The sequence below is a fragment of the Amblyomma americanum genome, chromosome 1 (genome assembly GCF_052857255.1).
Source record: "Amblyomma americanum isolate KBUSLIRL-KWMA chromosome 1, ASM5285725v1, whole genome shotgun sequence".
Lineage (NCBI taxonomy): Eukaryota > Metazoa > Arthropoda > Arachnida > Ixodida > Ixodidae > Amblyomma > Amblyomma americanum.
Window position 1 is genome coordinate 381173128 of NC_135497.1, and position 22885 is coordinate 381196012.

At 50.9% G+C, this 22885-nt stretch overlaps 1 protein-coding gene across 1 annotated transcript; it reads right to left on the reverse strand.

The window, feature by feature from the left end:
• Positions 1 to 1777: 1777 nt before the first annotated feature.
• On the reverse strand, positions 1778 to 19728 carry LOC144101527 (uncharacterized). Its single transcript, XM_077634699.1, has 3 exons — positions 19656 to 19728; positions 18382 to 18581; positions 1778 to 2245 (listed from the first exon to the last, which is right to left on the reverse strand). Exons 1-3 carry the CDS (start codon positions 19710 to 19712, stop codon positions 1978 to 1980), a joined length of 525 nt encoding a protein of 174 aa, XP_077490825.1. The 5' UTR covers positions 19713 to 19728; the 3' UTR covers positions 1778 to 1977.
• Between the last annotated feature and the right edge of the window lie 3157 nt (positions 19729 to 22885).

Consider the following 22885-nt stretch of genomic DNA (forward strand, 5'->3'; position numbering starts at 1 on the left):
TTCATAACTCGTGCGCTGTACATTTATTACGAGCGCCTGTCTAGAGTGCTGCGTAATAAAAAAAGTGCCTGATAACTCGGTAAAATTGCCGTTTGGGGGAGTTGGTGTGACATGATTCGAAAAGACCAGCGCGGAAACAGACAGGGACACGAGAAGAAAAAAACACTGACGACAGACAGCGCTCGTCCTGTCGTCAGTGTTTTTTCTTCTCGTGTCCCTGTCTGTTTCCGCGCTGGTCTTTTCGAATGAGTCCTGAGAGGTCTCGTGTTGTCTTCAAGGTTACAGGCTACTTCACCGCTACTAGGACTAGGAGACAAATTATTAACTTAGCGATTAATGATTATTTTTAAACAATTCCTTATAATGACAAAGACCTCCTGCGTTCCTTCGGTAGGAAATTGGCTCGAACACGACATATTTAAGTGTATCGTACGAAACTGCGCCGCCGTGTTCTGCCGCTATATTTTTGCCCACATAACTCTTTCTTGGCGCTTTCCCTTTCGAGCCCATTTTGCCATGAAGCAGGGTCAATATACGGTTTTTGCCTGTTCTGGTGCTTCTTCTAGGCTTTGCGGAGAAATGTGCTGGAGGTGTCGTTGCATTAGCTTGGTCTAGGTTTGAGCAGCCCTAAAGCCACATGACTGCGCCGGCGTTCAGAATATTTATTGGAATCACACAGACTGCCATGCTAAAGCTTATTGCAGAAGCCTAGCTCTACCTTTATTGTATTCAGTCCATCCATCCCACTCCAATACGCCGACCTCGTGATGCTCAACCACGTGTGTAATCGTCTACCTTTTCGTTTTGTTTTGTCCTCCGCCTTCTCACAATTATGACTTCCTAATCTTGGCCCATCCCCAAGTATGGTTACGTGCCATACGCTGCCTGAATCAACGTTTTTTTTTTTTGCAAAACAAAACTTTCACGATTAAAATTCTACTCCACGTTGCGGATTCATATTCTGCTTTTATGCTTGGGTCATTGTCTCTCTTCGTTGTAATGCTTTGACTAAACGTACCGCATGGCGATATATGAGAAATAAGCACAAAGTGGTTTCTTAGATAGACGTACCTCTAAGTGAACTTTGCTTTTACGGGTGCTGTGTATACTGTTTTTACAGGTCAATATGTTTAAAAATGATGGGTGACCATGCGAACTGATGCGATGGAGATGAGACAGCAGGGTGACTTTTCATTTCACTCTTTGCTTCTTTTCACTCTGTGCATTTTGGCCGCTATAGCAATCCTTGTTTTCACCCAACCGGAAATCACTAGTTCTGATTCTCCACTTCGCTCACTAACGGCCTCCCTTGTACACTCCTTCACATCTGCTTACATTTAGAGGTTGAGCCTTTGCAATTATAGCCGACGTTCCCCCTCTTCCATAGAGCAAACTGTTGTGCAAGCCCGGAGCGGCGTAACGATGACAGGTCATTGGTACCTCTACACGTCGCTTGGCGCACTAACCCACTAAGTGGGCTACCCTTTTCCTCTACTTCACTCCACTCCGTGCGTTTTCGCCTCAACGAACGCTACTTCCAGGTGCTTCGGCTGGTGGCGCAGTAGCGGCGCAGCTGCGGATTTGGCTTCCGCACTGAAGCCTGCTTACGGACAGAGAAGCGCCGGCTTAGTGCGGTATAGATACTCTTACTGCTGGCGCAGTAAAACTGGTTCAAGAAAAACAGTCCAATTCGCTAGTCAGTGTTGCCCCCCACCCTCCCCGACTGGCCGAACCGACTGACGACATCAGAGGTACAATTCACTACGACGTCCCCCTGCCAAATTCTCTTTAATTTCTTCTCTTCCCTTCCCAGTATATATGCTGATGATAACTGAATTGTTTATAAAATGAAATTAGCGACGCAATAGTGCCGGTCACTGTCCAGGTCAATCCTGGACGGGCGCCGCCGACACCAAGAAGCCACCACTGTGGCTCAGGCTGCCCCGCAGAACGCAGCTGCGGATACTGGGCGGGAGGTCAGCGCACGTGGTGACGCCTCCATGCCGGTGCAGGACGCTCAGCGCTGCCTCGGAGCTCTGCTGCATGCCCTGATGTCGAGCGAAGGGCGGTGCCACGGGCCAGCTCCAATCTCACCAGTGACCGGCTCTGCCGCTCTAAGCGCACCTCCTGGTGCTGCAGGGCTGTCTGGAGGTGCCCTTGCCACACGACAAAGGACACCATTGCCCCAGTGTGGCACTGGCTGATGCATCCGAAGACGGCACGGTGCTGTGGCTGGGTTTGCACACTGCGAGTGAAAGTGTGCATGCATTCTCCGAATTGCGATAGAAATATTTCTGGGCGTCAAAAACAGCACCATTAATTGTGATTTCCGAACTCTTGTGCAATTTTGTGGCTTCAATTTTTTGTTCAGACTACATACTTTTCCTATTGTACAGTTATGCTTGAGCTGCTTTTTGCGTCAACTTCTTCTGCAAGCCCACCTCACATAATGATCCTCTATGGAGCCCATTATCACTTTAAAAATAAATTACACATAAATAAATAAAACTAAAATGCTGCGCTGCTTCTGGTATTATTCCCTGCGGTTCCTGCGTTTCTGCAGAGATGTTAAGGTTCTAATCGTCGTCACCTCCGAAAAAACAACTTTGGCTTAAGTGACCTAATTTAAAATTAGATATTCTCTGAAAGAGCTGTGCTGGAAGTGCAAGGGCAGGAAGGAACAAAATTTTATAACCAGCGCATTTCGTGAAGAACAGTTGCGAGAACATCCAGAGTTTATTGGCATAAATTTCAAGAGCGCGACGATACCTGCCGCAGTGACCGGCAATAAGCCAGGTGTTTCCTTTGTATCTATGAACTCCATGTAATATAACCCCACCCTCTGGGACTGTCAGCCATTCATGTAGTATGCGCTCTGTAGCGCATTCCATTACCCAGATTTCGCCTTTTAAATTTAGGCTTCATAAGCAATGCTTTCGTAAAAGTACGATATTAAACCACCTGCATGAATGCCTTGTTAATTTACGTAGTTTAAAGCGTCAAGATTCACGGATTACTGCTATGTTACTTAACACGTTGGGACAATCCTCTGTGAAGCTGTGAATTTAAATGCAAAGGCTTTTTATAAAAAGATTCAGAGCAGGGAAATGGCTCTCACTATTGGTTTGGAAGGAATACGAATGAAAAAAATTGACATCTTTTCAGAACACAGCACTATAAACAGCAGCCAGCTTTTCTTTCTTCTGAGTATTATAAGCTACACAGGGCAACTTTGACCATCCCTCTTTGTTCTCAGTTTTCTGCGGTGAAAAAGACGGCACCATCTCTGAGCACTCTTCACGTTTCACACAAAAATACAAGGGCCCGATGGATCGCCTACCATGTAGGTGCAAGGTACTCGCGTGGCTAGACTTCTCGTCTTTCCCGTGCGCGTTAATAAGCGCTAAGATTTACACAGACAACGCTTTAGCACGACAGAGCATCTCGCTGGAAAGGGCAAGATGTGAGTACAAACCGGCAGTGTATGCCTTGCGTCTCATTACATGTTCACCAGAGAAACTGGCCAACGCGAAAAGGAACGCGCACATCTGCAAATAACAACACAAAATTTGTGATGGAACACAGCGGATGGTGGAGGTCTTTATTTCAGAAACCCTCCTGCAAAGCTTGACGCACCTGCACACACAGAACCCCAAGAAACACAGAAAAGAGAGAAGAGAATCCTTTACGCCACCTTTGCAGAAATACTGGTATCATTAAACGTGTTAAGATACCGGAAGTTGCTCAGCCAATTCCTAAAGATTCTAGCTGCCTGACGATCCAGTCGCTGTTCAGACCTGGATAAGTGTTCTGGACTGCTTATTCCGGACAACTCTGGTGACCAATAATGCCTTAACTCCAGAAATTGATCGCTTGTGCTTCTGGGCTATACGATGGCGTTTTTTTTTGTTTTTAGACTGTGAGAGTCATCCGCGGACGCAGAGATGCGGCTTCGTTTTGAAAAGTTAATGCATCCTACTAACTTCTTCTGGGAGTAGAGGAGGAACAACTTTATTATTACAAAAGTACATAAGGTCCTCAAGGGTAGCCTGGCACCTGTCCAAGAGGTCACGGGTCTGGGCCTCACGAAGCGCTCAGTCCACTACCCATGTTGGGCCAGCTGGTTGAGCAAGCCGTTGTCCCATGAGGACGGGGATGGGTTCGGTATAGGGGGAGCTGCCATGGGTTGGGGGACTCTTACATGCCTTGCATGACGGTGGTCTCTGCTGCCCCACATGTTGAGCAGTGCTGGAGGGTCAAGTACTGACCTGCTACCTGTAGTTGGGCATGGTGGAGTACTCAAGGTTTGTGCAAAAGCAAGGCGTTCCTACTCCGCTGCCGCATCACATGTTTTTAGCGAAGTATTAGTAAATGTTTCATTAGAGATCATTTTTACTAGTTGTTAGGGCGTGATATTGTCACGAGGTGGTGACGGGAACTCCGCCGGGGTCACGTAGCACCGACTGGGGTCCGGTCTTGAGGAAGGCACAGAGCAGCTCGTAAAAGAATACTTTAATAGGCTAGCTTACGCCCACTAAGAACAGCTCTGAAAACTCAGCGGCGGCGATAGCAGCGAACGTGCTCGGCGGTCGTCGACTAACAGAATGCCCGCCGCTCTTAGCCGTGCTCGATTTTAAAGGCGGCAAGGAAAGTTCCAGAACATAGTAGGCACACTTGCGCGAGGCTAGAAAAAATCGAGATAACTCTGGTCGCGTCTCGCGTCCCAGAAAATTGATAATGCGGCGTGCCTGCCGCGATAAGAAGATCCCCCAAGCGAAGTAGCGCCGGGGGGTGACTGAGCCAAATGTTCGCCCCGCGAGCGAGAGCAGCAGGTTCCAGACAAAAAGCAAGCTTCGCGGCATTACTCCCCCCTTAAAGAAGCATCGACCCGATGATTAAAAACAGGGATAACGGACATAAAGATACAGAGCATACAAAATAAATACTCATAATGTAAGCACAAAGAGTCATTAGCGCGAATAGTAAGGCTTCAGACGGGCGACGTGGACAACTTCTGAGCGTGTGCGGTGTCTCTGGGATGCTGCAACTCCGTCAGGGACGAGTTCATAGTCCAGATTACCCAGTCTGCGAAGAATCGTGTACGGGCCGAAATAGCGGCGCAGAAGTTTTTCACTCAGTCCGCGGCGGCGAATCGGCGTCCAAACCCAAACTCTATCGCCTGGCTTGTATTGCACTGCGCGTCTTCGAAGAATGTAGCGTCGGGCGTCGGTGCGCTGCTGGTCTTGTATTCTCTCACGGGCAAGTCGTCGAGCTTGTTCTGCGCGCTGCAGGTAGGCGGCGACGTCGAGGTTACTTTCGTCGGTAACGTCGGGCAGCATGGCGTCGAGTGTGGTCGTGGCCTCCCTCCCGTGGACGAGACTAAATGGTGTCATTTGGGTGGTCTCTTGCACAGCGGTGTTGTAGGCGAACACCACATAGGGAAGAATGACGTCCCATGTCTTGTGTTCTGCGTCTACGTACATAGAAAGCATATCGGCGATTGTCTTGTTGAGGCGTTCTGTAAGCCCGTTTGTCTGCGGATGGTACGCAGTTGTTCTCCGGTGACTTGTATGGCTGTGCTGCAGAATGGCCTGGGTTAGCTCCGCCGTGAACGCTGTCCCCCTGTCTGTTATCAGTATTTCGGGGGCGCCGTGTCGTAAAAGAATGGATTCGACGAAGAATTTGGCGACTTCTGCTGCTGTGCCGTTCTGGAGGGCCTTTGCTTCGGCGTACCTGGTGAGATAATCGGTCGCCACAATAATCCACTTGTTGCCCGTCGTTGATGTTGGGAAGGGGCCAAGTAGGTCCATACCGACCTCCTGGAAATGTCTTGATGGCGGTCGAATCGGCTGCAGGAACCCTGCTGGTCTTTTCGGTGGCGTTTTCCGGCGTTGGCATTCACGACAACTCTTAACGTAGTGCGCGACGTCGGAGGATAGACGAGGCCAGTAATATCTCTCTTGGATTCGGCGGAGGGTGCGAGTAAACCCGAGGTGGCCAGCCATTGGTTCGTCATGCGAAGCCTGCAGAATTTCCTCCCGAAGGCTCTTCGGGACGACGAGAAGGTAGGCGGCCTTGTTCGGTGAGAAATTCTTCTTCACGACAATTCCCTGTTGCAGACAGTAGGACGATAGTCCACGCCTGAAGAGGGCAGGAGGTGAAGGAGACTTCCTCTCAAGATACTCGTACAGGCGCTGTAGGTCAGGATCAGATTGCTGCTGTCGTGCGAAGTCGCTGGAACTTCGCAGTCCAAGGAAAGCGTCGTCGTCATCGTCTTTTGGCGGCGTGTCGACAGGGGCTCGTGACAGGCAGTCAGCGTCGGAGTGCTTTCGCCCAGACTTGTAGACCACCGTGACGTCGAATTCTTGGAGGCGCAAGCTCCATCGAGCGAGACGGCCAGAGGGGTCCTTCAAGTTAGCCAGCCAGCACAATGCATGGTGGTCGCTCACAACCTTGAACGGGCGTCCATACAAGTAGGGACGGAACTTCGATGTAGCCCAGACGATCGCAAGGCACTCCTTTTCAGTGGTCGAATAGTTCGCTTCTGCTTTCGACAATGAACGACTTGCATATGCTATTACTTTTTCGACTCCTTCGTTTTTCTGGACGAGCACGGCGCCTAGACCAAAGCTGCTTGCGTCGGTATGGATTTCTGTCTCGGCGTTTTCGTCAAAGTGCCCTAGCACCGGTGGAGACTGCAGGAGACGCTGAAGTTCGTTGAAGGCTTCCGCTTGTGTCGAATTCCATGTGAATGGTACGTCTGCCTTGGAGAGCTTGGTCAGAGGTTCCGCGACGCGCTAAAAATTCCTCACAAAGCGTCTGTAATAAGCACACAATCCCAGAAATCTGCGGACCGCCTTCTTGTCATGAGGCTGCGGGAAATTGGCAATGGCGGCTGTCTTCTGCGGGTCGGGGCGCACGCCGTCCTTGCTGATGATGTGGCCGAGAAACAATAGTTCGTGGTAGGCAAACCGGCACTTTTCAGGCTTCAGGGTAAGTCCGGATAACTTGATTGCGTCGAGTACTGCCTTCAGCCTCCGGAGGTGTTCCTCGAAGCTCGCTGCGAAGACTACAACGTCGTCTAGATAGACGAGACAGGTTTGTCATTTGAGGCCTGCCAACACTGTGTCCATTACCCTTTGGAAAGTTGCGGGTGCGGAGCAAAGCCCAAATGGCATGACTTTGAACTCGTACAGTACGTCCGGTGTGATGAAGGCAGTCTTTTCCCGGTCTCTTTCGTCGACTTCAATCTGCCAATATCCACTCTTGAGATCCATCGACGAGAAATACTTGGCGTGGCAGAGCCTGTCCAGAGTGTCGTCGATCCTCGGGAGGGGGTAGACGTCTTTTTTCGTAATCTTGTTCAGTCGCCGATAATCGACGCAGAATCGAAGAGCACCGTCTTTCTTTCTCACTAGAACGACTGGTGCCACCCATGGGCTCTTCGAAGGTTGGATGACGTCGTCGCGAAGCATTTCCTCTACTTGGTCCCGGATGGCCTGTCGTTCTCGCGGCGACACACGGTAAGGGCTTTGGCGGAGAGGTCTGGTGTGTTCGTCGGTTAAAATTCGATGTTTGGCTATCGTCGTTTGTCGCACCTTTGATGACGAGGCGAAACATTCGCTGCAACTTTGAAGAAGAAGGGTGATTTCCTCTTGTCGGTCCCGGGGTAATGCTGGGTTGATGGCGAACGTGGGAGCATGGTCTTGCTTTCGGCTGTCATTTGCAGGTTCGTCGGAGATGATGAAGGCGTCCAGTAAATCAGTTGCTTCGTCCAAGAACGCAATTGTAGTGCCTCTGTTGAGGTGTCGGTATTCTTCGCTGAAGTTCGTGACCAGTACTTCGGATTTTCCATGCCGCAAATGAGCGATGCCTCTTGCGACGCCAAGTCGTCTGTCTAAGAGCAACTGCGTGTTTCCCTCGATGATGCCTTCTGCGTCTTCGAAATTTCTTGCACAGACGGGGACGATGACGCTGGACCGAGGTGGGATGGTTAGTTCTTCATCGAGAACACTGAGGGCCTTTGACTGCTCTGGGTCGTTTTCGGAGGTAAAGCTTCGTCCGTCGAAAGCGTGATGGACTTGGACTTGAGGTCGATGACTGCGCGGTGCTGTGTCAAGAAGTCCATCCCCAGAATGACGTCACGGGAACATTTCTGAAGTACGACGAATACTGTCGGATATGTGTGTCCGTTGACAGTCAGTCTCGCAGTGCACCTTCCTGATGGCGTGATGAGGTGTCCGCCTGCTGTGCGTATCTGCGGGCCATCCCAAGTCGTCGTCACTTTCTTGAACCGGTCGGCGAAGGAACCACTCAGCACGGAATAGTCAGCTCCCGTGTCGATTAGAGCAGTAACGTTCCGGCCGTCGACAGTCACCTCTAGATCGGAACTCCTTGCTTTTGCGTTGCACGTAAATTTCGGCGTCGGGTCACGGCTTGGTCGGTGATTGCGACTGCGGCTGCAGGGACTTGTCGATGTCGGTGGCCTGGGGGTCTCTAAGTTGCGTCGTGTCGTCGTCGGTGTGGCGTCGCCGTGAGTTCTCGTCGTTGGAGGGTCTTCGTTTCTTTGCCGGGAAGCAACCTCACCTCCTAAGGTTGCTGTTTTCAGTTTCCCCTACGGGGGCTGGGGGACCTTCCTCGCACAGCCGCTGCGTAGCTGTGGCGGGGCGACGTGAAGCGCGAGGCTCGCGGCGAGGGTGAGCGGGAAAATCGGCTCGACACGTATTCGTCGCGGCGCAGGTAGTCGTCGATTTCTTGTGGATGTTGGCCGAAGCGTGGTCGTGGTGCGTCAACGGCGAATCCGCGAAGACCGATGCGTCGGAACGGGCAGTGACGCAGGACGTGACCGGCTTCACCGCAGTGGAAGCACAGCGGACGGTTGTCACGGGTTCTCCAGGTGTCGCATTTCCTTGGGCCCGAACGTTGTTCGTAGGTCGGGTGGGCGGGGCCCGGAGGGCGGCGGTCCAGCACTGCTGGCTCACGTCGAATAGGGCTTGGGGTGGCACGTCGAGGCGGGGGCTTGCGTACTGCAGCGACGTAACTCATGGCTGGAGCTTGAGGTTCAGTCGTCGCAGAAGGGGAGCCAAGCGCATGCCGCACTTCTTCACGGACGACTTCCGTCAGGCTCGCTACTTGAGGTTGTGAAGATGATGGCAGCAGCCGGCGTAGTTCTTCGCGGGCGATTTCACGGATGATCTCCCGCAAGTCGCTGGTTGTAGTCGTCGTGTCCGGAAAGCTGGAGCAGACCTGCGGTGGTCGGTTGTACTGCCTTGTGCGGGCGTCCAGGGTCTTCTCAATCGTTGACGCTTCTTCGGCGAATTCGGCGACAGTCTTGGGCGGATTTCGTACGAGGCCAGCGAAAAGAGACTCCTTTACGCCCCGCATTAGATATCCGGTTCTCTTCTCCTCCGTCATATTCGGGTCAGCTCGGCGGAAAAGACGCTGCATTTCTTCGACGTACATGCTGACAGTTTCATTTGGGTGCTGCATCCGTGAGTCCAGCAGCATCTGCGCCTTTTCCTTCCGGAGAATGTTGGTAAACGCCTTCACGACTTCAGACTTGAATAATTTCCAGGTCTTCAAGGTAGTCTCGTGGTTTTCGTACCACGTTCTTGCAGGACCGTCAAGGGAAAAGAAAACATAGCGGAGCTTCATGTCATCTTCCAACCTGTTAAATGTAGCCACGCGCTCAAAGTTGTCTATCCAATCTTCCGGGTCGTCGCCAGGGTAGCCGTGGAAGGTTGGAGGCACCCGTGGCTGGTGGAGCATGACAGGGTTGGACGTCGCTGGCTCGGTCATGGTGGGCGCTGGAGCTTGTTGTCGTTGTCGAGTAGGATCCGAAAGTAATCCCTGCTGAGCTTGCAGGCCTTGAAGACGGCGGCTGTGTCGTACCTCGGGATCTTCTTGGCTCTCGTTCTCTACGGTGGATCTTCCAGGTTTGGTTGGGTGCATGTACCCCGCACCTCCACCAGATGTCACGAGATGGTGACGGGAACTCCGCCGGGGTCACGTAGCACCGACTGGGGTCCGGTCTTGAGGAAGGCACAGAGCAGCTCGTAAAAGAATACTTTAATAGGCTGGCTTACGCCCACTAAGAACAGCTCTGAAAACTCAGCGGCGGCGATAGCAGCGAACGTGCTCGGCGGTCGTCGAGTAACAGAATGCCCGCCGCTCTTAGCCGTGCTCGATTTTAAAGGCGGCAAGGAAAGTTCCAGAACATAGTAGGCACACTTGCGCGAGGCTAGGGAAAATCGAGATAACTCTGGTCGCGTCTCGCGTCCCAGAAAATTGATAATGCGGCGTGCCTGCAGCGATAAGAAGATCCCCCAAGCGAAGTAGCGCCGGGGGGTGACTGAGCCAAAAGTTCGCCCCGCGAGCGAGAGCAGCAGGTTCCAGACAAAAAGCAAGCTTCGCGGCAATATATGTTGATTGTTGGTCCTTTCATTACAAACTTAGAATTTCAATGCCAATTCAGCTGTGAATCACAATTATTCTTATTCAAAAGACATTTCTGCCGACTTAAGCCTTACTGACCTAGTGCGGCAGGATGGCCACATTACGTCCGTACAATTGCAATTAACGTTTACCGAAAAAGAGAATCTTTGCTGTCAGTATGAAAAAACCTAGCAGTTCCAGCATACGGTTTGCAAGCAGGAGGCGCCTTGTGTAGAGCGAGTGTTTTCCTATGAGTGGTACACGCTTTCCTGCGGCCAAATGTTTGCCTCTACTGAGGTGAAATGCCTGGCGAAAGGGCATATGCACAACCCTATCCTCCTTCGACGATTCGTACATCCTGGAAGGCCCTAATTCGAGATAGTGCAGAAAAGCCCGATTGTGACCTCAGTGATGCTGATAATGAAAAATCTCCAGCCTTACACGTCTTCGACACTCAAGAAAAGAGATACACCGAAACCTTCTCCCCGGCAATGCCTTACAAGAGAACTACCCCTACTAAATGCACAGCAGTTCTCAGAAACAGGTTGGTCACCTCAGGTTGGCAGGTTTCTTTAAGTAGATCCTGTTTTATTTCACTGATTCTCTTCAAAGAAATCTAAAGCTAAAGGAAGTTCCAGAAATGAAAGATGTCAATTGTGAGAACAAAAACCCTTGTAGAGGTTCCTTACACCAACAACAAGCCTAGGATAATCACAAAAAATGTTACCATGAGGCAAAGTGTAACGGTCTTTTGAGCACCATGGAAGCCTTGCTGTACGCCCCGATTGCCGTTACGAGAAAAGTATATATTGTAAGCACTGTGAGTGACCTTCATCTTCATCTCAGCGTAATCATCATCGGTCATCGGGTCGTGCGAAGAAGACGAAGTGTTGCTAAGCTGTGACTAGTCGGTAGCTGCTGCTTCGGCCTACCTGAAGTAAAAAGGTGAATTTGCTGGTGCGTTCTTCTGCCTCACAAGTGGTGGAGGTGACTCCTGATCCCAGCGTCCTCAACGCGGCACCCCCTGGAGCTCCGTTCCGGTCGTGTTCTTGGCGGCACATCAACCGCCATGGCGCAGTCACATCCCCCTGCTCTCACCGTTCCGGCGCCTGTAGCTACCGATGGGCATCCCACGGCTGCCCATGCCACCTCTGCACCACTGACATCCCAAGGTGCACTTGCTCAGCACCATTTGACCCACCCAACTTGGTCAGTTACCTCACGTCAGCGCGACCCTCCGGTTTTCGCCGGTCTCCGCGGTGACGACGTCGAAGACTGGCTACAGCAGTACGATCGGGTGAGCGCTTTTAACGGTTGGGACGCTTCTATGAAGCTACTCAACGTCTCATTCTACCTGAGTGACGTGGCTAAGACGTGGTTCCTCAACCATGAGGACGCCATTCCTGATTGGCCTCAATTCACGACACAGATCCGCCAGATATTTGGAACTGTTGGTGCTGGTCCGACCTCTTTTCAAAAGAAGCTAGAGACCCGTGTGCAGCTTCCAGGAGAGACATACACATCATACATTGAGGACGTACTCGCCCTTTGCCGGCGAGTTAACAATGGCATGGTCGAGGCTGAACGTGTCGGACATATTTTAAAAGGAATTGGCTCTTTTGCCTACGCAGCTCTAGCTGCCCAAAATCCCGTCACGGTGGCAGACATTCGTGCCACTTGCCAGCGACTTGACTATCTACAGTCGCGCCGCCTCAACAACACCTGGGATCCGAGCCAAATTCCCGAAACTGATCTGCGCACCATCATACGATCTATAATACGGGAAGAGCTCCACAATGATATTTCGTCGGTTCCTGCCTTCTCACGCCCACCTGCTCAATCTACTGGGTTGCGTGGCATTATCAAGGAGGAGCTTACTTCACTCAATCGTCCCATGGCTACAGAACCACCAGCCCCTCCCTACGTTCCGACGTATGCTGAAGTCACTGCGGCTCCTCCTCCTTGTCCTCCTGTCCATCACGCGCCCGTCCCACCCAGCCTCGCCGCCCTGTCCCCGCGACCACCGGTGTATGGTAATTGGCGGCCTCTCCCACCTCGTCCAGTATGTTTCTACTGCGGAATCCGCGGCCATGTAACACGCGTTTGTCGCCGACGACTGTGAGATGAGCGTGCGAGCTATGGGTACGTTCGACGTGACGACGCCTACCAGCTTCCTCCTCGCCAGTACTACACCGATAATGACCTCCGTCCCTCTTCCTCCCCGTCGACTTCTCCTGACCGGTCTAGGACAGCACGGCCATCGCGTCGTCGCTCCCCGTCACCCTTTCGCCGGACTTCGTCGCCCCTTCGCCCTCCATCTTCAGCTTCTGCCCGCCAAACGGAAAACTAACCTGTGCAGTTTCCGGAGGTAAAACTGCACCGCCTGTCGTCGCTCCAATTCCTCCTCTGCTCCCATCAAACATGTTGACTGTATTCCTTGAGGGACATGAACTGGAAGCTTTAATTGATACCGGCGCCGCTATTTCTATTATGAAACTTGACTTGTGTTTAAAACTGCGAAAAGTGCGCACACCTTATACCGGTCCTCCTTTACGTGCTGCAAATGGACAGAATATTAACCCTTGTGGAGCGTGTACAGCCCGAGTCACCATTGATGGCATCTTGCACTTCATTGAGTTTGCTGTCCTATCCTCCTGTGTCCATCAACTCATCTTCGGCTGGGATTTCCTCCAAAACGCCTCAGCAGTCATTACGTGTTCCCCTCCCACTATTGAAGTCACTGAATGCAACATTCTTGCCGATAGAGAACCACTTTCTTCCCGTGTAGTTATGCTTGCCGATCACGTCCTCTATCCGGGCAACGAAGATATTCTATCTGTGACTTCTGACGCCGTCACCGATGGCGACGTCCTGATTACACCCAGCCCTCGTCTCCTGTCAAGAGGTATTATCATCATCGTGTCCCTTCTTCGCTTCTCCAGCGGTTCTTCTCTTCTCGCCGCATTCAACACCACATCAGAGCCCATTCTTCTGCGACGCGACTCTACTGTTGCATCAATTGCTTCCGCCCAGCCTGTCACACTTCTTCCCATTTCCACCTCCGATCGCTCTGATTCATCCCCTGCCTCGCTCAGTGCAGCACTTCGCCACACGATCAGCACCGACCTGACAACAGACCAGACAGACGCATTGCTCGCTGTATTGAACAAGCACGCAGACTCGTTCGACGTCAATTCCGGCACACTGGGTCAAACCGCTGCAGCAACGCATCGCATACTCACCGACGGATCAAGCATAGTTAGACGCCGGCCTTATCGTGTTTCTCCAACCGAGCGCAAAGTTATTCAGGAAAATGTTGCTGACATGCTTGCACGCAACATCATACGCCCATCGTCTAGTTCCTGGTCATCGCCTGTTGTGCTAGTGCAAAAAAAAGACGGTTCGGTTCGTTTTTGTGTAGATTACCGTGCTCTAAACAGAATAACTCGTAAGGATGTGTATCCCCTCCCTCGAATTGACGACGCCCTCGATTGTTTGCAAGGTGCCCAATTTTTCTCCAGCCTTGACTTAAGATCAGGCTACTGGCAGATCCCCATGAATGAAGATGATAAAGAGAAGACCGCCTTTGCAACACCGGACGGTTTATACGAATTCAATGTAATGCCTTTTGGACTCTGCAACGCTCCTGCTACATTCGAGCGTATGATTGACACAGTTCTCCGCGGTCTCAAATGGAAAACATGTCTCTGTTACTTAGATGACATCGTCATTTTTTCTTCGTCATTTCCTGATCACCTTACTCGTCTCGATGAAGTTTTGACAGCACTTTCCAGCGCTGGCCTACAGCTAAACACGAAGAAATGCCGTTTTGCATCAAAATCCATTAAAGTTCTTGGCCATCTCGTAAGCAGCGAAGGAATTAAGCCTGACCCTGAAAAAATCGCTGCTGCGCTGCACTTTCCCCGTCCAACTCGGGTCAAAGATCTCCGCAGTTTCCTCGGCTTGGCATCATACTTCCGCAGATTCATCCGCAATTTCGCCTCTATTGCCTCACCTTTACATGCGCTTCTTCACAACGACACGCCTTTCATCTGGTCTCCTGCTTGCGAAGAAGCATTTGAAACTCTGAAGCGTGCTCTGACTTCGGGTCCCGTCCTCTGCCATTTTGATGATAAAGCACCGACAATTTTGCACACCGACGCCAGTAGCCATGGCATTGGCGCTGTCCTTCTGCAACGCCAAAACACCTCTACAGAAAATGTTGTTGCCTATGCGAGCCGAACTCTGACTTCTGCGGAACAAAACTACACTATTACCGAACAAGAATGTCTCGCCGTCGTCTGGGCTGTTCAGAAGTTTCGTCCTTACCTGTACGGCCGTCACTTCACAGTCGTCACTGACCACCACGCCCTATGCTGGTTATCCACTTTGAAAAATCTGTCCGGTCGTCTCGGGCGGTGGATCCTCCGCCTTCAAGAGTACGACTTTACTGTCACTTACAAATCGGGCAAGAAGCACAAGGACGCCGACGCTCTCTCTCGTTGCCCTATTGCTTTGCCGTCGCAACCCATGTCCTCGCATTCCTCTCCTGTCCCAACGGAGTCAAGCCATTTAAACCCTACAGTTATGCAGTCTTTGAGCGCCGCCTCTATTGCTCCCATGCCAGATATACACTGCAATCTTGCTCACCACCAGAGTGCTGACCCTTACTGTCAAAAGCTGATTGATAGTCTCAGCGGTGTTCTTAGACCTCCAAATGCCCGTCTCCGTCGTCGGCTCAAAAATTTCAAGTTACAGGATGGCACATTATTTTGGCACAACTACAGCCCACTGGGCCACACATGGGTTCCCGTAATTCCTTCTTCCCTGCGTCCTCAAGTTCTACAAGCCTTCCACGACGACCCCACCGCAGGTCACCTTGGGTACCACAAAACCTATGACCGCATCAAACGTCGTTTCTTCTGGCCTGGCCTTTCAACCTCAGTATTAAAATACGTAGCGTCTTGCATCCCTTGTCAACGACGCAAGCGGTCTACGTCGCCTCCTGCCGGTCTCTTGCAACCTCTCCCATGTCCTTCCACACCTTTCGAAGTCGTCGGAATCGACTTGTATGGACCCCTGCCCTTGACTCCAGCTGGCAACCGCTGGGTCGTTACTGCCGTTGACCACCTCACCCGATACGCTGAAACCGCAGCACTTCCTTCCGGCTCCGCTTCCGAAATCGCCAACTTCTTCCTCCACACCATACTTCTTCGCCACGGCGCCCCTCGCCTCCTCCTTAGCGATCGTGGCAAGTCGTTCCTCTCCACCGTCCTCGCCGCAGTGCTTCATGCTTCAGGCACGGTGCATAAAACTACATCTCCTTACCACCCTCAGACCAATGGCCTCACAGAACGCTTTCATCGCACCCTTTCTGATATGCTATCCACCTACATTCACCCTCAGCACAACAACTGGGACTCTTTACTCCCCTTTGTAACCTTCGCCTACAACACTGCCGTTCAACGAACCACCACCTACTCTCCGTTTTTTCTTGTTTATGCCCGCCATCCTACCTTCTCCCTCGAAGCATCTTTCTTCACAGCTTCTACTCCGTCTGCCGCGCCTTCCCACGAACAGTTCGTGTCTCGTATCGCCCACTGCCGTGATCGTGCCCGCCTTCAAACTGAAGCCACTCAAGCTTCCAGGAAAAGCACGTATGATGCGACTCATCGCTCAGTGTCTTTCCGCCCTGGAGACGAAGTGCTACTCTGGACACCTACTCGCATCCCCGGCCTGTGTGAAAAGTTTCTGAGCCGTTTTATTGGCCCGTACACGGTTCTGGAACAAACTTCCCCTGTAAACTATCTCATCACACCTGCATCGCCTGTTCGCGATCGTCGGTGTCGCGGCACCGAGATTGTGCACGTGTCGCGCTTGAAACCCTTTAACCGCCGACCTTAAGATTTAATTTGCGACCAGGATGGTCGCTTTCGTTCGGGAGGGGGAATGTTGTAAGCACTGTGAGTGACCTTCATCTTCATCTCAGCGTAATCATCATCGGTCATCGGGTCGTGCGAAGAAGACGAAGTGTTGCTAAGCTGTGACTAGTCGGTAGCTGCTGCTTCGGCCTACCTGAAGTAAAAAGGTGAATTTGCTGGTGCGTTCTTCTGCCTCACAATATATTTAAAAGAAGAACCATAGTAATTTACGGACTGAGAACAGCATACTTAAGGGAGGACGCGGCAATTCAAGTCGAGCTTTCCTGGACACTGCATTGAATTGTAGGGGAACTGTAGAATATTGTAACGTATTGTTATAAACATATCGATGGCAATGGTCTAACCTTCCGACGCGCACGAAAATGTTGCTTTGAAAAGTTTGTGGCGCGCACTCCCTGTGCCACAGAAAACCGCTGGGATAAGTTTTTAACAATAACTGAGGCAACTGCAGTGAACATATTGTTATGAACATATTGATGACAATGGTCCAAGTCTCCGATACGTAATAAAATTCTACTTTTAATGTTTGTCCAGCGCTGGCATCGAGTAGTGAAGAGTGCTGAAGGAATCCACCAATGGGTGCGGTTTTGACAGTAAATATGAGACAACGAAAGGCGTAGCGAGTGGGGATCTGCAGATATTTTAATTGTGACGGTTAAGTCTTACGATATGCGAACAAGTTTCGTTCACAAACAATTTCCCGTTGAAAAACTCTCATTCACAACTTCTGGGTATAAGAACTATTTTCTTTGTTTAAGCATGAAATGTTACTGTACTCGTTCGAAATAAATAACCTCGATTGAAGACTTCACGGCATCTGATATTAGGCTAGATGTTAGGCTAGATTAGGCGAGAAACACTTCACCGTAGCAGCCCCGCATAATTCCAAGCATCATAGGAGACGACGCATGGGCGTGCCGCTGGAACTTGACGCGCGCCATCAAGCTAGCCGCCGATGGGCACGCTCCTCAGCCAACGTAGAGGCGACGCCGTTTCTGAAGGAGCGTACTGCAGCGCTGCTTTTTCTGCGACTTGATCGAGTCGTTAATTTCTGCTTTCGCTGAGTAAAATGCGGCATTGGGCCACCGGCAGCTCTGATTTCTCCTCTTCACGGTGAAACCGACGACGACGACGGTGCTCTGTCGTCGAAAGAAGTGGAATCCGCGATGCGGCAGAACAATCCGGAGAACGAGTTGCTCCCAATTTTCGTGACGACTAAACAGAAAAAAGGATGTCTTGTTAAGTTCGTACTGTATATTTCATCACATTGTTTCGTCACAAAACATATGATCCGAGGTAACGACGAAAAATAGAGAGATCGAAAAATTTGGCCAAATTGGTCATTTATATCCAGTGTCTATCCTTGAATTAGTTCAAACGGAAAGCACATATGCCTAACTAGTGCTCAAACCGAACACAGCTCAATCGCACAACCGGTTTTAGTGACGTCACCATAAAATCAAGCTAGATGGGGACACGTGTCTTTCACGCTTCTGTGATTAAGCAACTTGGATCCGTGTGGATATCCGAGGACTCAGTGGCGATTTCATGAAAACCGTCATTTTTGTATAGACTCCTCGGTGAGCACGTAAAATGGTATCGACTTTTCTGAGGCGGATGCAGATTGCTTTCAGTTATTTTTTGTTGTTTGCGCTTGATGGTAATTCATGTGCGCAACATCATCGCATTCCGGGGTAGTAATGTTTCAGAAATTATTACACCATTTAGGCTGTAGCATCATAAATCTATTGTCCTCTTTTCAAATACGCGTTCTTTTTCCCTCTAGTTTTCTTCTAATGCCCATGTTGACTTTAAGTGCGGCTTGAGAATCTTGAGGAGTAGGGCAGCTCGGTTTTACGCTTCCTATTGAATACGTAGCTGATATAAGAGCTGGAGGGCTAACGTGGATTTAGTTCACTCTTAAAAGAGGCAGCTCGAGTTAGGGCGCTAACCGCCGGGCAGCCGGAGTGGAAAAGGAGTCAAAATTAGTAGATTCTTAACTCACGCGGAGCCTGGAACCAGGAGAGCTTTTTGCTGGCGCCTGTCCGGGAAGTGGTACAGCCAAGGCCGGTAGTCGTGGCAGATGTTCCAGGTTGGGCAGCCATGAATGCCACGACTGCGGAGCTGGCTAAGATCCGTTGTGAGGATTTTCTTTCCCGGGTGGCAGTGCAGGCGGGTTGCCGAAAGGAGGCACTCCTCGTCCTCCTCGAAGAGCGAGAAAGAAAAAAGTTTATCCCTCACCGAAATTGAAAAGAAAGAATGTCGTTCAAGAAAGCACGCAATTCAGAAGCAAGCATCGAAAACCTGGCATTGAAAATTATCGCAATTTTGAATTCTTCATGCAAGGATGTTTATATTTTCATTATATATTCTACAAGACAGGCCATCTTCTCGGAAGCCAAGGCCGAGACGCGCCCCTGGAATGTTCGGCACATTAACCTCAGCACAAGGAACGAATTTGAGCCACATAGGACATTGACTGACAGCAGTAACAACTACGGCGTAGAAGTGGACAAGTAAGCGAGAACGCGTGGATGCGCTATGATTTTTATTCTCAAGGACAATGGACGGTGAGAGTGATAGCGTGGACATCTGCGCACTCCAAAGCCTTACTGCCAGAGTTGAAAGTCAAGCCAGGAAGCGTCGTGACGGCAGTAACAAGGCTGCTGAATCAGCTATGTAGAAGCAGCTTATTGCGCTTTAAAAATAGCGACTGGAATAAAAAACAGGTGTGCTTGCCGATACGTCTCATTCATTAGTTCAGTGTAGGTCGTTCCGTTTCGCATTGCGCTGTTAACGTTGTCATTTATCAAGAAGAAAATACCGCGTTTGTATGGCATTTTCTCTTGAACTACAAAACTTGCTCGAAAATAATGTTTTCGCAATTCCCGAAGCCGCGAGTGTCGCACAGGCATGAACGACCAAGTCGATTCAACTCAATGTGCGCATGCATAATACAAACTTTCTTTCCTTTGTATAACTTCCACTAAAAAATACATTTTCAAGAATGTTTTATGCTCGAAAGTCCTCATGCAAGCATGCTATGGAAGCCTCAGCAGTACGAATCGCCATTAATATGCCGCTTTTGTTAGTCGTTATGGCCACTCACTCAGCCGTTTCATATAAATGAATTTTTGCAGCGCTTTCTTGTGGCGTCGAGCTTCAGAAATCCTCTCGTGAATCCACGAATAGCGCAGTCCTCTCTTCATGTGGCAAACACCATGAAAGGACGTGAGCTACACTTTCCACCTTCGAAGGTCCCTTCCCACATTTCCTTACTTGTGCTATATCTGCATCAATAGCCCCCCTGTTGTCCAAGGCTCCTTTGAGATGCATGCCGAGTACACTCTCAGCGGCGAATGCAAAGACAATCAGGTGTTCCGCGGTGAAGAGCCGACCACCGCCACCACACTGCCTGGGTTTTCCTGATCCACCCGACGGGGTTGCGGCTGAAGTCCAGCCAGGCGGTCTTGCCACAGGTTGTGCGCGAAGAGGCGAACTTCGTGTTCAGTAGCCATGGGAGTTTCGGTCGTTGTGTTAGGGTCTGCAAAAATTTGGATGAGTTTCAACCGGGCTGAATCTAGTAGGAGAGCGAAAGCTTGGTTTTGCATGGCTTCACGTGGTTAGATGAATACGCATGGTTCGATTAAAGTGTGCAAACAGTGGCTTGGCTGGTGTTTTCTGCCAAGGCATGGCTGTCTTTCTCAAAGTTAAATTGAGCACTTGAGATTGCATGTCGTCACATCAAGCGATCCGAATATCAGCTTTAAAGGTCAAAGTCAAAGGTCAAGTGACCTTTGTTCATTGGTCGCGTGGTTGCTAGTCATTGGCTATGACCATACAATACGGGCATATCGTGGCTCATTGTTGCACATCGTTTGTCCAGGGTGTGTGTACTGAGCTTGACCTTGGCCGGGCTTCAAGGTCAAGCGAGCGAAGCGTGGCGAAACTGTTCAGTTGCCCCTCGAGTAGATAGAGCTTTCGTTCCAAAGAGCACCGATGATTACGCACTTAAAAGAGTTAGGCTTCATTGCACGGAGCAGACAGAATAAGCTCGCAATGGGCAACCATACCTTAAATACCGACGACGCGGCCGTGTGGATTCAGTAAACGCCAGAACCGGATCCCGTAGCGGGGTAGTTGCTACGACGCCCGTTGGAGCATTCTTGAACACCGGGACCTTTTCAGCGATCTTGATGGGGTGGAATAGAGCGGGTTGTCGTTGGTGGCGAGCGCTTCGCCAGCCCTGCAGTTGCAGAGTCGCGAAGCAAGACAGCCTCAATGGCGGTCGTTGTTGTTGTTGTTGTTAACCTATCAGCAAGCGTGTTGTCTTCGTTGTCGTCACGCGTGCACTCGCGCTAGTAATTTCCACGATAGATGGCCGGCGGATGAAAGCGCTAAAAACTAGGAGCTCTTAGGCAGTCGTGAAAAAAGTACCAAGAGAATGTGAATGAAGTCCAAGTCCGTCCACGAAAAAACCCGATGGATAGGTGCATAGCCACACTTTTAGAAGTAAAGGAGTTCTGTAAACGCCTTCCGATGGAGCATAGCCTTGTCCCATATACCGCTTTTTTCCCCAGGGCTGCTACCCTGCTGCTGAACCAGAGTGCATCGACTGCCCTCTACAGGAGCGGAGCGTATATACTCCCGCTGTTAGAAAACTTTGGGGGAAAAAACATCTGCATATGAGCGGGGCGTCCATCCGCAGAACTTTCCGTCGTGAGCCGGGCGGGCTACTTCCAGAGCACCGGTGGGCCGGCTGCTGCTGCTTTGATGCAATGGTCGAGAACCTTCCCGGAGCAGACACCCAGCGCCGTAAGCGCTGTATCGAAACTTCCTGATTGGCTGGGAGTAGTGACGTCATCAGATACGTCACCAGAGCTAAGAAATTCAATTGGATGTAGCCTTATCTAACAATAAGACACCTATCAACGGCGGGAAAGGCGCAGCGAGGGATACTAGTGAGGAAGAGAGCGACAGTGCGTTAAGCGTGCGTCAGTGCGCCGAGGAAAGTGGATTGGTCGGCGCGCATTGTTCGCAACCGAAACCTTCTGAACGCAGGAGACGGTTAACACGCCTTGAGTAACCTCCTGAATAAGCCGGGTCGCGCAAATGGGGTTTCTGAGGCCTAGCGCCAAATCCCGGAGCGGAAATGATGCGTCAAGCGCGGCAAGATCCCGCTCTCCGTGCCGTCGAGACGAGCTGGAACCTCAATACTGGCAGCACACGGCTCTCCGTAACCTGTAACCCATGACCACATGCTGCATCAGAATAATGCTACACTCTGTGGAAGGTAATCAGTAGAAGTCGTGGCCAACCTCATGAGGTTTCGACTTTCTGAGGTCGACCAGAACCTGAAGGAGACCTCAACCTCACGCCGCGAGGTAAAGTTGACGTGGGGTCGGCGACGGCTCGAACTTTTGTATGTGAGGTCAAGAAATCAGACCTCAGCCTCACACGTGAGTTTAAGGTTGAGTAAGGACGTCGTTCGGTGAGGTCGAAATTTTTTGCAGTTGTCGCGACTAACTTCGACCAGTACCGCTTCTGAAATGGAGTTGGAGCGCACCACTGCAGGGTTCATGCAATCACGCTTGGTGTTCGGTTTCCCCTGTTTGGACAATCGGATGCCAAAGCCCGCTCTTATGACGCATTCCAAGGGCGGACGGGAGAAAAGTCATCGAGCAGGGAGGAGCAGTAGAGTAGCACGCTGATTGGAGTACTTGTCCCGCCACTGGAACAGCCACTGCGCTTCAAGAGCAGTAAGCCAGGTTACCGCGTCTGTTTTACCAGCATTCCCCGCGTGCTGGACGACGAACAAGATCTCGAATCAGAGGTCATACTTCTGCTGCGACTGCTATCGTCGCCGTCGTCGAATAAATACAGCACCTCGGCAAGGCGATGCCACTCTTCCGTCGCTCCCGCAGACTCATCTGGCTCAAACTCATCAGATTCTCCGCAGCCAGCCGAGCGTTGACGCTTTGCAGCTGCTATGTTCGACGCCACCGATGACGAAAAAGACAAGCAAAACAGCAAAGATATGAGGTTTTCTTCATGTAACTCCTCCACTCTCGCGTTTGCAGAGGGAACAGCCCGGACTGCAGTCGACTGCTATCGGCTAAGCGAAACCACGAAAGGTCTACCATTGGAACTAAGTGCTTCTGCTCTTGTTCTCCCACTGGAAGGCGCCGCTCCTGTGAGGGCACTTGTGAGACTGCTCTTGAGTGCCCCTGCTCTCCCTCTGTAATGAGATTTTAGCTTTTGGTGCTGCGCCGTAATGTCCGTACCGCCTGAGCCTACAGGAGTGCGCACACCTCTGGTCTTCCTCGAAGGAGTGCTGCTTTCATGGCACGCCAATCTCCCTTCCTCTCTTCCCCCGGTGGCGTTGCAGTCCCAGCTGGCTGGCGGTCGCCTCAAATTCCCGGCAGCGCGCAGAGCACAGTTAGCTTTATCTGATGCCGCAAACAAATAAGTTCAAATAAATTGCTCACCTGCTCTCTAGAACTCAATAA